This window comes from Anolis carolinensis, chromosome 3 (genome assembly GCF_035594765.1).
Source record: "Anolis carolinensis isolate JA03-04 chromosome 3, rAnoCar3.1.pri, whole genome shotgun sequence".
NCBI lineage: Eukaryota > Metazoa > Chordata > Lepidosauria > Squamata > Dactyloidae > Anolis > Anolis carolinensis.
This window is the reverse complement of record NC_085843.1, coordinates 242485879-242500086: the sequence shown is the minus strand read 5'-3', so window position 1 is coordinate 242500086 and position 14208 is coordinate 242485879. Positions and strand designations below refer to the sequence as shown.

Here is a 14208-nt window from a genome sequence, read left to right as displayed (position 1 = left end):
CCTCCAACAGACAAGAGTCCTTTCTCCCACCCTGGACATTATTCCAGAGATATATAAACCCCATTTGCCTAGTTTCCAACAAACCTGACAACCTCTGAGGATGCCTGCCATAGATGTGGACGAAACGTCAGGAGAGAATGCTTATGGAACATGGCCATACTGCCTGGAAAACTCACAGCGATACAGGCTATTGTTTTGTTTCAAGGTGCCAAAGCCACGCCCACTTTCCAACGAGCCACGCCCACTTCCCATTAGCCACGCCCACAGAGCGCGACAGGTGCGCGCAAACGACCAGCCTCTTCAGGAGGAGCGGATTCCGGCGGCTCCTGCGTCTGCGCGCGGGGACCGGAAGTCGGCGAGGCTGGGGAAGGCCACGTCGCCGTACGTCACTTGAGCAAGATGGACGCCGGGGAAGTGAGAGCTGCCCGCCGAGGGTCCCCGCCGGCCCCTCAGGACGCCCCGCTCCCGGCCCCCGACGAAACCCAGGCCCAGCTCTTGGTCTCCGCGGCAGTGGCCTCCGCGCTCGTCATCGCGCTCCTGAGTGAGTGAGTCCACTCTTCGGCGCTGCAGTAGTCAGGAACCGCCAGGTGCAGCCACATTGGACAGCAGGCCTGGGCAAAGTAGGTCCCTGCAGGTGTTTTGGCCTTCAACTCCCACCATTCCTCACAGCCTCAGGCCCTTTCCTTTTCCCCCTCAGCCGCTTAAGCGGCTGAGGGGGAAAAGGAAAGGGCCTGAGGCTGTGAGGAATGGTGGGAGTTGAAGGCCAAAACACCTGCAGGGACCTACTTTGCCAGATTTTGTTCATTTTCATGGTTTCCTCCTTTCTGTTGAAATTGTCCACATGGTTGTGGATTTCAGTGGCTTCTCTGTAGTCTGGCATGGTGGTTGTTAGAATGGTCCACCATTTGTGCATTCTCAAATAATATGCCATGTCCAGGTTGGTTTATCAAGTGCTCCCAACAAAGGATTCCTCCAGGCAGGAATCAGCCAGGCCTTGAAGTTGCAACATTCACACTTGCTTCCATAGATACACAGATGCCTAGTCTCCAATATACCTCACAACCTCTGAGGATGCCTGCCATAGATATGACTGAAACGTCAGGAAAGAATGCTTCTGGAACATGGCCGTACAGCCCGGAAAATTCACAGCAGTGATTCCAGCCATGAAAGCCTTTGACAATACATCCGGCTTATTTTATTTTATTTTATTTATTTATTTATTATATCTCGCTTTTCTCCCAGAGCAGGACTCAAAGCAATGTCCTAGAGGGGTGCGATCGTCCCCCTCATTACTGGCCTTTTGGTCACAAATTAAAACCATTTTATGGGACCAGGCCTTTCCTGGCGACTTTATTGTTTTATTTGAATAGGCTGTGGCCAGACAGCTCTAGTAAGGTACATTATTAATAGCTACTTTAGATCTGGCAATGTTCCCATATTGGCAAAAGGAAATGGCACTATCTAGGAGATTATCACAATTGTTTTTACAAAGAATCTCAGTGGCCTGAGGTTTAGAGAGTTTTTTAAATTTATTTATAATTTATTAATCTGTCCAAGTATATGTATTGTGTGCTATTTGTTTATGTAGTTTATACTATTTTTGTTAAATTTTTATGCTGCTTTTAGCCATGTACGCTGCTTTAAATACCATTCTTGGCAGAAAAGTGGGATAAAAAATAAAAAAATAATGATAATTGTTATTTCGAATCACAGGAGTTGTAGTTTGGTGAGGTACTTTCTGGCAGAGAAACCTGAACACTATAAAACATTGAGCCAAAGTGGTTAATGTGGTATCAAACTGCATTAATTCTACAGTGTAGATACACTAATATACACATAGCCTGAAGGTAATTTTATACACAATATTTTAATAATAATTTTCTGCATGAAACGAAGTTGGTGTCCATTGAACCATCGGAAAGCAAAGGTGTCACTAGCTCAGCCATCCCTGCAGATAATTTTGGAATTCCGAATAAGGTATATTCAACCTATATTTTTTATATTTTTCTCTAGTTATTTGGAAACTTGTCCAGTCCAGAAAGAGCAGTCGGAGAGCAGTGCTTCTCGTGGGTCTCTCTGACTCTGGAAAAACTCTTCTGTTTGTAAGGGTATGTGAGTTTTTTTTGTTTTTCTTCTATTTTCCAGGCTTACATATTGTTTTTCAGTTTGCTAGAACTTCCTATGGTAGTCTTTTTTTCTTTTTAAGGAGCGGTGAGAATAAAGTATGAAACATTGTTAAGCTTCCTTATTGCATGTTTTGGTACTTTGCTTATATAAATGAAAATAGATACAAAGAATATTAAATTATACAGTTATTTTATTGAGTTATTTCATGTAATCCAGTAACTGGCAATATAAATGAAATGCAGATGTTACATGTGTAACAATCATGTCAAAACTTTCTGTCAAAACTTCTGTCAAAGCAATAATGTGTTCCTTTAAGGACCATTTTGTTAAATTGCTTATGTAAGTTCAAGGGATAATTATTTGAAATTAATAATATCGTTCTAACCTTTACTGCTTTCTTTTATTTTTTCTTAGCTGTTAACAGGAAGTTTTCAAAATACCCAGACTTCAATTACTGCTAACTCTGCTCTGCACAGAGTAAAAAATGATAAGGTAAAGATGGAAAGATCGTGTTTTTTCTTCTCTTCATATTTTTATGGCTTTCTGGACTGAAAGAGTGAAGGATTTTACTCAAATAACACTATGTAACAAAATTTGATTTTTTTGTTCCTCGTTTGATAATGTTATTTCTGTTTAATTGTGTGGTACTTACTTTGAAAGTAGTTGTTATACTCCTGAAACTTTGTTTTTGTAGCTGTCACAAACTATGTTGAATTGGTTCAATGATATGTTCATTGAAAAATTATAGCAAAATGTGCTGCAGGATGTTTTTGCAGTTTAATAAACCTTTCCCATTCCTGCTCATGGTCTAGAACACACCAGTAAGATGGCTATTATGTTTCTAGATGATGTTTGGGATGCACTAGTGAAAGATGGTGAAAGATGGAGGAAAAGCTTAGTAATGTATTATTGATATCTTCTTGCCCATGTCTCAGCCCTTTAAAAAAAATTGCTGAACTGAATCATATTGTTAGTATTTGCATGTATTACATGTTTATATGTCAGGCATATAACACTTACAATGTTAGGCATATAACACTTACAATGATCACATAATAAAAATAAAATATACAGTAGACTGTTAGTTATCTGAAACTCAAGCAATCTCAAGCAAATGGCAAAAAATCAGAGAAATAATATTTATTTGGGACATTTCTATATTGTCTTTCTCCAAGGAGTCAAGACAGTTTACAACTACAGTTAAAATATAACAATATAAAATAACCCATTAACATAATCCCAAGTCAGTCCATATTGAATGGAAAATTATCAAAATTACCATATATACTCGAGTATAATATAAACCAAGATTTTCAGCACCTTTTTAGGGCTGAAAATCCCCCCTCGGCTTATTCTCGAGTGAGGGTCCTGGCCGGCTTATATTAGGGTTGGTTTATACTCAAGTATATATATAACCAGAGTTGGACAGTCTTATCTTAGTAAAGTCTTATTATTATCTTAAATTACAGTTTTATGTAAATATTCAAAAACATTTAACCTTCTGATGCCTCAGTTCAGGTAATTTGGTATCTATTTTTATTTTGGAAATTTACCAGTAGCTGATACATTTCCCACCCTCATCTTCTACTCAAGTCAATAAGTTTCCCCAGTTTTTTTGTGGTAAAATTAGGTTATCTTGATCTAATAACATAATTGTTCCCAGGTTTTCTGTTCATCAGCCTTTGGTAGTTTTGGTAGAAATATAAATTTGTCATTTTATCACAATATCTCACATTCTGTCAATATATATAAAAAAAACAGAATTGATATGTGAAGTGATGTAAGTCTATAAATATTTATTTGAGAGTACTTAATTATGTGAGAAAATTAACTAAAATGATAATATTTGAAGAGAAAAACTCACAGACTTAACCAGAATATATCAGGCTGATTGTGACCTTCTGTCTGAAAATGTATCCTTGAATCTGTTTAGAGGTTAAAAAAAAACATATATTGCTTCTCCCGCAGAATGTGGACGTGACCTTGATTGACCTTCCAGGCCATGAGAGCTTGCGGCTTCAGTTCCTGGATAGGTTCAAGGCTGCAGCCAGGTAAGAATAGGAGGATAATTCGATGATTATTGCTCTCAGGCCAAACAAAAACTCTGCTAAAGAGGGATCATAATATTACCTTTCTGAAAATAAATCTAAAAATTTAAATAATTTGCTGATCATTTCCTAGTGCTCCTTCATTTTCCTATTTCTCTGAAGGGTCTGTCAATTGCATAGGGGAAAAAAATAATACAGGCAGACCCTGAGTTACAAATGACTCATAGTTACTAATGGGGTGAGGAAGTGAAGAGAAATCTACCTCTAAGAAGAGAAATTCACTCCTTTATCATGGAAAAAAGGAATCTCAACTGAAGCTTTATCATTAATCGTTGTTTGCACAACAAGCCAATTTTTTCAAAATCCAATTATCACAGGGACAGAAAGTGTAGTGAAATCTTTTAAACTGCAAGACAAACACCACAGGGGTATTAACCCTTCTTTATGCTATTCAAAGCATATATATGGTTGGAGTTACACTTAAAAAATGTACCTGTTCCGACTTACATATAAATTCAACTTAAGAGCAAACTTACACAACAAATCTACAGGCAAACACAGAGTGACAGACTCAAATTACAGAAAAAGATTCCACGGTGGAATTTCCACCATAATATTTGGAAGAACATTACTTACTAACATTATATTTGTTCAACAATGGAACATGCTGCGTCAAGAGTGCAACAGAGTATTCATTTCAAGGTTTTTAACAGAATCTAGATATCCATCTGTCAGGAGTGTGTTGATTGTGTGTTCTTGCATGACAAAATGAGGTTGGACTGGATGGCCCTTGTGTTCCCATCCAGCTCCATGATTCTTTGATTATTTATGCAGACAGTTGTTGGATGTTGGCAGTTGGACCAGTGCACTACCTAAGGCTGTTCTGTATATTTTCTTCCGTGTAGGGCAGTTGTGTTCATTGTTGATAGTGTAGCCTTCCAACGAGAGATGAAAGATGTGGCAGAATTCCTGTACCAGCTCCTGATTGACAACACCCTGCTGAAAAATGCACCTCCCCTGCTAATAGCCTGCAATAAACAAGGTACTACATATACACTTAAATGCCAAGTGGTGATTTATCTGGGTATTAGATACTTAGTTTGGCAGTTTTTTCATATCCCTTTGTTGCCTAAGTTGTATTTACAAATGTTGAATTATGTACTACCCAAATGAGTCCAGGTATATTACATTATATGGAAAATACCAGGGTTTCTGACAAAGAACACCCCACAGCAAAACAACAGTTGTAAAATCAGTAGTATTGTCTTCTATCTCTTTCCAACTCCACTGTTGCTGCTTTGATGGGAAGTGACCATTTGGTCAAATCAGTTTACCCAAACAGGTAAACACATTTGGCAACTTTACTTAAAAAGTAAATAATTGAATCATGGCACTGCAGTTGAATAGTTTGTATGTTTGTTTGTAAAATGAAAATCTATTTCCATTTGAACAATTTGTACAGTGCAATTTACAGTACTTAGTAGCAGAATATTTTACCAGATTAAACACACTTGGCATGAAATATTGAGTGTCAAAATAACATGAGATCATGTGATATAATCTAAACATTCTTTTCCTTAGATGTTACAATGGCAAAATCTTCCAAACTCATACAGCAGCAGCTTGAAAGAGAACTGTAAGTTTTGAGAATACTGTAGTTTGCTTGTTAGACTTCATTCATGTCTCTCTATTTCCTTTCTACCCATACCTGCCTATCTCTTCTTTTATCTCCATGGACTTCACAGTTCATTGGAATGGGATAGGAAAAGAAATGCTGAGCCACTCACTTACCAAGTGAGGAGGAGAGAATTACAGAATCACACAAGTCAGTTTAATCAAGCCACTTTATGGGTATCACACTTTTGAAATACTGCCTCAATCCAGATTATTTTGAGATCTGTTTCCTCAAGATTTTAATTACCTTGAATTATTGTCCACTAGATGGCAGTAATGTACCTCAGGCTAGATGGGTAGAAATTTCATTATCTCATTTGTGGTTACCTACTTTGAAGGAACAGGCAAAGGATGAAGTTGATCCTTAAAAATCAATGTTCAAATAATCATAAATGGTATGTATGTATTGTCAGAACTACCAACATGTTACAGAAGTGAAGTTCAAGGAAACTTTAAAGTTAGCTCACTTTTCGAACTCATAATGTAACATACAACCTGTTCTGTTGTTTAAGTAGGTAGTCATTTTAAGAACATCCTATATATTATAATAATAGTTGATTGTGTCTTGATTTTTATAAGCTTTGAGTATGGATCTCTGATGTAATAAGGTGGAACTTCCCCAGAAAAGTGAATATTCTCATTGATAGTTTAGCATAAGCTCTCTACATGAGATGTTTATTGCATGTGATGTTAACCTCTATTTATTTTTCTCTCCCCCTCCCCCCAGAAATACCTTGCGAGTGACTCTCTCAGCTGCCCCAAGCATACTGGATGGTGCAAGCTCTGGATCTGCATCTCAGCTTGGGAAGAAAGGCAAAGAGTTTGACTTCTCCCAGTTGCCCATGAAGGTGGAATTTGTTGAATGCAGTGCCAGAGGAAGCAAGGGGGAAGAAGGGGATGCTGACATTGAAGAGTTGGAGAAGTGGCTGGCAAAAATTGCCTGAGGACTGGGAGAAAACCAAAGCACCTGCCAGGAAAACGGAATTGGAATAGTATACAAGATCTTATGGGAAAGACTTGGAATTTCCAAGAGGAGTGTGGATAGGGTGAGAGAGCAGTGGCAAAACCATTCTTCTCTGGGATGTTTCGACTTGGCCCATTATGCTCCCTTTATTGCAACAGTAATGCTCTGTTGAGGAATCCTTGGTCTCCCAAGTACTTCTCAGCCAAGTGTAGGTCATTTATGTGCTTCCTATGTTCACTTGCCTCTGGTTTTCTTACTACATCTTATCAAGAGATGCTTTCAGAGAGATATTCTGCATTGGATGAAATTTTAGAGAAAGAGAGAGAGGAGATCTTCCTCATTATTTTTCCATCACACCTTATTTCCTTTTCATTTTCTGGGAAGCAGTACAGTACTCCACAACAAATGAAATGTTTTCTACCTATAACAGTGAACCTTTGAAAGCAATGTACTGCTAGATATTGCAGTGCCTCAGCATAGGTTGACACTGTATACAATATTCTGCTGCTTGGCTTGTAGCTATTTGGTATTTCTGTTGCAAATCTTCCAAAGTATCTTCTGTAGAGTCAGGAAGCCCTTCTAGCTGAGGCAAGTGGTTTCCAGACAGTGAGAATGAAAATGATGTGCTATACTCTACAATGCGTGAATGGTGCTACAGTATTTGGAATGTGCTTATGACACTTGTGACTGGAGCCCCTTCCATTCTTCAGCTTGTTCCTTCAGCACTTGCTAAAATAACCCCATTCTGGTCATGTTACATCTGAATGTCCCTTTGGTGCCCTAAGACGTGTCATTCCTGCAGTAGTTGGAAAGTGTTTGTTAGGCAAATTTGATTTTTTCAGAACTGCATTTTTATCTATGCTTGACTTTTTCTAACTTTCCTAGACTGTTTTTTTCCCCTGTCATCACCTTTAATAATACTTAGAGTGTGCTTTCCTGTTGTTTCTACAGCAGAACAAGGTTGCTTAGAATTTCTTGAGCTTTCTCATGAAATATAAAAGATTTTTTATGGATTACAATTCTTGACAGTGAGCAAGAAAAATGTGTATGCATATATATACACACACACAACTATGTAGTTGAATCTTATTATTCCCAACTATAGTAGATCTATTGAATCAAATGGATATTGCAGCACTGATTCATTGTCAACTGTAGTTTCAGTGGCTCATTTCTGTTGGGAGGCTACCAGTTGGATTGATGCTTAAGACTCACCCATGCCTTTAAAAACTCATACCCTTTTTAACATGTGTCTACAAGCACATGTCTATTACAGCTGTAAATTTGCTGTGAAAAACTTTTCCATGTTGTAGGAGGCAGCCTTAGCCTCAACCCACTTGAGGATATACCCATTGAATTAGTATGATTTACATATGTGTTGGCATTATCTTTTGGCATACCATTTATCAACAATGCTCAGTTTGCTCCACTTGTACATTCAGTTTACTCTAATTGGGAATAACTGTTAGATAGAAGCCATGCGTATGCTTCCTGCTAATGGCTCTGTCAGCCTTCATCATTTGCTCCAGTTTGTGGATTGATTGATAATTGATTTTACATTTCTGAGCAACTGAGTTGGGGCATTTGAGCGTAAAACAACTTCTGAGCTCAGGAACAGCACTGATATTGAGTTCATCTTGTGAGCCTTTTGCAAGGTTCACACAACAGGAGTAAAAATTCCAGTCCTCATGTATATTACTTGCCATTGAGTCTATGACTCCAGATATAAGAAGCTGTCTTATATATGCTGCATTCTCAAGTTGCAAAGTGGTATTGAGTCCAGGTCTTTTAAATTGTTCAGTTTTGTAAATAAAAAATGTTTGATTAAACTTTTGACTGGCATTTCTGTAATCTATCTCAGATACCTCTTCTCACCATTAAATTATTTTCTACAAACAAGATGAAGAACTGCTGCATTTACATAGTCTGAGTTAGCATACATTTCAAAGGATGGGGCTTTGTGATTTTGAGAAGACTTTATTGTGTTACAAAAAGTGCAGTTATTAGATGTTCTATATTTATGTTTGAATAATTACACCTTTTCTTAATGTTTTGCTCCTTGATTGTAAACCTCTAACATAGAAGAGGATCTTATTTTGATAGAACATGAAGATGTTGATTGCTGTTACAGTCTTAGTTCACCAACTTTTAACAAATTAGAACACAAGCCGCAGATAAGTTTTACCTCATGGCCTTTGTTAAAGATAGGGAAATTATTTGTGACAGGTACATTTTACAGTGTGATGGTTACACTCACTGGCTGTATATATTTTAAACATTTGTGGTTAGAAATATATTTGCTTATGAGATTCTAACTGCCATGTAGTTGATGCTACACATGTAGTAACATCTTGCAGATAAAACATTTTAAGACAAGAAAAAAATTAAGCCCAATGCAATATAAGATATGGAATGTGTTCATGGTGTCTCATAAATAGCAGTGCTTTCCTTGACATTTGGTTTGCTAATTTAATGTGTTTGGGCATTTAACCCTTAATGGATGTGCTGCAGCTGGAGATGGGCTTGAGAAGAATTTATTGTGAGAAAACTGTTAGTACAAAAAATGGTTCTCCAATTCTAGCTCAAGAAATGGCACCAGTGATGCATGCAAGGTGAATGATCTAATAATTACTGAGAGTTATCGCAGAGTTCAATTACAACACAGATTTCATTGGCAACTACGCCAGTGGGACTGTTCCCCCTCCTTTTTTTGGCTTGGCTGTCTCCAGGCAGTGTTTGTTTTCTCTTTTCAATTGCCAATTAGTTCGGTGGAGAACCCTCCCTTGTGTGATCTTTGTACACTGCTTAGGAGAGTGCTATGGGAGCTATTCCTTGACAGCCCTTCATTCCAACCATGCATTATTTGAGCTTTAGTTCTGCCTTCTGGTTTAATCTCATCAATTAATGCAAGTGGTGGGAGGGAAGCTCTGCTACACTTTTGAGTATTTCCCAGTGTTCTCCCCTTGTCTGTAAGCCGCTCTTTGTAAATTCAGTAATTTTCAGAATCATTGTGTATAACTGATAGCAATTATATTGAAGTGTGCATCCAACAGTACAAGAAAGTATTTACTGAATGCAAGCCAAAAAGGGGTTTATTAATTGTGTCTGGGTGCTTCCATGTGCTACTGAACTCATGCTAAAATTCTCTTGATTCAAAGGTTCTATGTCTTCTGTGGTTCTCTGCCCGCTTCTAGTAATTGTGTCATTCTGCTTTCCATCCTCTTCTAGTAACAATGCCATTGGTTCTGCAGCTTGACAGTAGCTACATGTGTACATTTAAGAGAGGGTAAGTTAGCAAAGAGGGCCAGTGTGGTGTAGTTGTTTGAGTGCTGGACTAGGACTCTGAAGACCAGGGTTCAAATTCCCATCAGTGACATGAACCCACAGTGTGACTTTGGGCAGATCACACACCGTCAAAGGACAACTACATATTTTGTTTGAACAAAGAAGAAATGCGAGACTGTAATCCGGGAAACCAGCTTGAAAGGTCAAAAGCAGTTACGTTGCAGAAGAAATGCGAGACTGTAATCCGGGAAACCAGCTTGAAAGCATCTGGATAAGAATCAAGGGAACCGGGACTCAAAAAGATCTTGTCGTGGGTGTCTACTACAGACCTCCGAGTCAGGATGAAGGACTTGATGAAGCCTTCTGTCAACAGGTGACCAAACAGGCACAAAGAAGAGATATAGTAGTCATGGGCGATTTCAATTATCCCAATATCTGCTGGAAAACAAACTCAGCCAAGAGTACAAAGTCCAACAAATTCCTCACTTGCCTTGCAGATAATTTTATGGTCCAGAAGGTAGAAGAGGCAACAAGGGGATCAGCAACTCTTGATCTAATCTTAACAAATGTGGAAGACCTGATCAATACAGTTGAAGTGGTTGGATCCTTAGGGGCAAGTGACCATGTGCTCCTGCAGTTTGCAATACAAAGGAATGCTGAAACTAAGACAAGTCAAACACGCATTCTGGACTTTAAGAGAGCTGACTTCCAAAAAATGAAGGAATTACTGAGCGGCATTCCATGGACGCCGATATTAAAAAACAAAGGAGTTAAGGATGGATGGGAGTTTTTCAAAAGTGAAATACTCAAGGCGCAAATGCAAACAGTGCCAACAAAGAAGAAAAATAGGACAAGTGCAAAGAAGCCAGAATGGATGTCCAAAGAACTTCTAACTGAGCTAAAGCTCAAAAGTGACATGCACAAGAAGTGGAAAAGGGGAGAAATCACCAAAGAAGAATTCAAACGTATAGCCAACACCTGTAGGGAAAAGGTTCGCAAGGCTAAAGCGCAAAATGAGCTCAGGCTTGCCAGGGACATAAAAAACAACAAAAAAGGCTTTTTTGCTTACGTTGGTAGAAAAAGGAAGAAAAAGGAGGCGATAGGGCCATTGCAAGGAGAAGATGGGGTGATGGCGACAGGGGACAGGGAAAAGGCAGAACTACTTAATGCCTTCTTTGCCTCGGTCTTCTCAGAAAAAGAAAGCCATCTTCAACCTCAGCAACACGGAATGGACAAAGTATTGGGGGAAATCCAACCCCAAATAGGGAAACAAGTTGTCCAGGAACACTTGGCCTCTCTAAACGAATTCAAGTCCCCAGGGCCAGATCAGCTACACCCAAGAGTACTGAAGAAACTAGCGGAAGTTATTTCAGAACCACTGGCAATTATCTTCGAGAGTTCTTGGAGAACGGGAGAAGTCCCAGCAGATTGGAGGAGGGCGAATGTGGTCCCTATCTTCAAGAAGGGAAAAAAGAACGACCCAAACAATTACCGTCCGGTCAGCCTCACATCAATACCAGGCAAAATTCTGGAAAAGATCATTAAGGAAGTGGTCTGCGAACACTTAGAAACAAATGCGGTCATTGCTAATAGTCAACACGGATTTACCAAAAACAAGTCATGCCAGACTAATCTGATCTCTTTTTTCGATAGAGTTACGAGTTGGGTCAATACAGGGAATGCTGTGGATGTAGCGTACCTGGATTTCAGTAAGGCCTTCGACAAAGTCCCCCACGACCTTCTGGCAAACAAACTAGTCAAATATGGGCTAGACAAAACTACGGTTAGGTGGATCTGTAATTGGCTAAGCGAACGAACCCAAAGGGTGCTCACCAATGCGTCGTCTTCATCATGGAAAGAAGTGACAAGTGGAGTGCCGCAGGGCTCCGTCCTGGGCCCGGTTCTGTTCAACATCTTTATTAACGACTTAGACGAAGGGTTAGAAGGCACGATCATCAAGTTTGCAGACGACACAAAACTGGGAGGGATAGCTAACACTCCAGAAGACAGGAGCAGAATTCAAAACGATCTTGACAGACTAGAGAGATGGGCCAAAACTAACAAAATGAAGTTCAACAGGGACAAATGCAAGATACTTCACTTCGGCAGAAAAAATGGAAATCAAAGATACAGAATGGGGGACGCCTGGCTTGACAGCAGTGTGTGCGAAAAAGACCTTGGAGTCCTTGTGGACAACAAGTTAAACATGAGCCAACAATGTGATGCGGCTGCTAAAAAAGCCAATGGGATTCTGGCCTGCATCAATAGGGGAATAGCGTCTAGATCCAGGGAAGTTATGCTCCCCCTCTATTCTGCCTTGGTCAGACCACACCTGGAATACTGTGTCCAATTCTGGGCACCACAGTTGAAGGGAGATGTTGACAAGCTGGAAAGCGTCCAGAGGAGGGCGACTAAAATGATTAAGGGTCTGGAGAACAAGCCCTATGAGGAGCGGCTTAAAGAGCTGGGCATGTTTAGCCTGCAGAAGAGAAGGCTGAGAGGAGACATGATAGCCATGTACAAATATGTGAAGGGAAGTCATAGGGAAGAGGGAGCAAGCTTGTTTTCTGCTGCCCTGCAGACTAGGACACGGAACATTGGCTTCAAACTACAGGAAAGGAGATTCCACCTGAACATCAGGAAGAACTTCCTCACTGTGAGAGCTGTTCGACAGTGGAACTCTCTCCCCGGGGCCGTGGTGGAGGCTCCTTCCTTGGAGGCTTTTAAGCAGAGGCTGGATGGCCATCTGTCGGGGGTGCTTTGAATGCGATTTCCTGCTTCTTAGCAGGGGGTTGGACTGGATGGCCCATGTGGTCTCTTCCAACTCTACTATTCTATGATTCTATGATTCTATAACAAATTTTGCCAAAAAAATGAGAGGGTCCATAAATCGGACCCTAAGCTTGCTCACAGCAACAAGTCAGCACAGTCTATGTAAGTAGTGCAATATTGCATTGGGATAGAAATTATGTGACCCTCCAGTTACTCTTCGTCATTGTATATGCTTGTTGGAGCTTCTGTGATTTCCAATCCAACAAGGTCTTGAGGGGCGCATAATTCTCCCCCCACCCCTGCCCCGGTTTTAATACAATTTCAAATATATGAAAGATGTTAAGTATTAATGTAGTTTATTTACAGTTGGCTTGCAATTGGTGTATGAGTGTTAATTAACTGGTCCAGAAAAAGTAAATAGTGTAGTATCATCTAGATTTGGATTCTGGTTTTTCTGTGTGAGATCAAGAATTAAAGAGAATTTATCTCTTTTTGTCTCATGCTACATTTTCAGTTGACATGGAGAAGAAAGTTGCCAATGACCCCTCCCCCCCCCTCTCTCTCTCTCTCTCTCTCACACACACACACACACTTGATTTTTGTTTTGGACCTCTGGGGGCACATACTGAATTTGGTCTGTTTTACTCTGCCTGAAGAACTGGGATTTTGTACCCAAACACCCAGGATATCCCAGCCAACCTGTCAGCTGGCCTCAAAGTATTCTGTGCCTAGTTTTGATAACAGTCTGAACTACAGATCCTTCTAAGCCCTGCAATGAGGATTAGAATGCTGCAGAAGCAAACTCAAAGTCATACTCTATTATTATTTTTCTCGTAGTGGACAGTTGCACAACAAAGCTCTTCCCACTGTGACAGTTTTCCTTTTTAAATGATCTGTGTAGCAATTCAGTGTGAAAACTACATGCTATACCATATCATGTTATAGCATTTTGACTTAAACAAGATTTCATGCCCATTGGTGTTGTTAGTTCACTGACAATTATCCCAGTTCACAGTGTCTTGCCTGTGAACTACTGGTATCTGTTTCCCTCATTAAGTTGTCTCTTGTTGGAATGTTCACAGTAACTAACACCTCTCCTCCCATATCTCTGTTCACCAGTATAGGGAAACATTATGTGAGTGACTTCTGTAGTTTTCTTTAATTCAGCACCAACTCTAATTCAGTGCCATATTTTCTGATATATCTTCCTGGACACCAGGTCGCCACTTCCATTAACATAGTTTTCCAAATGGTTTAGGGCTAAAGTGATGTTTGTTGAATTATGGGTATCTGACATTGTCCTGAATGGTGAGATGGCTGTATCCTTTTAACAGATTG

General features: G+C 39.7%; 1 protein-coding gene across 1 annotated transcript; it reads left to right on the top strand.

Moving 5' to 3' along the window:
* The first annotated feature begins 319 nt into the window (after nt 1-319).
* On the top strand, nt 320-8646 carry srprb (SRP receptor subunit beta). Its single transcript, XM_008106362.3, has 7 exons — nt 320-541; nt 2014-2108; nt 2542-2619; nt 4096-4178; nt 5081-5217; nt 5757-5811; nt 6577-8646. The coding sequence occupies exons 1-7, from the start codon at nt 400-402 to the stop codon at nt 6791-6793; spliced, it is 807 nt and encodes a 268-aa protein (XP_008104569.1). The 5' UTR covers nt 320-399; the 3' UTR covers nt 6794-8646.
* The last annotated feature ends 5562 nt before the right edge of the window (nt 8647-14208 follow it).

Excerpts from the sequence above, each read along its gene's own strand:
- srprb (XM_008106362.3), top strand. The coding sequence starts at position 400 with ATGGACGCCGGGGAAGTGAGAGCTGCCCGCCGAGGGTCCCCGCCGGCC. Across the intron at positions 5,218-5,756 it reads AATAGCCTGCAATAAACAAG|ATGTTACAATGGCAAAATCT; the intron begins GTACTACATATA and ends TCTTTTCCTTAG. Across the intron at positions 5,812-6,576 it reads CAGCAGCTTGAAAGAGAACT|AAATACCTTGCGAGTGACTC; the intron begins GTAAGTTTTGAG and ends CCCTCCCCCCAG.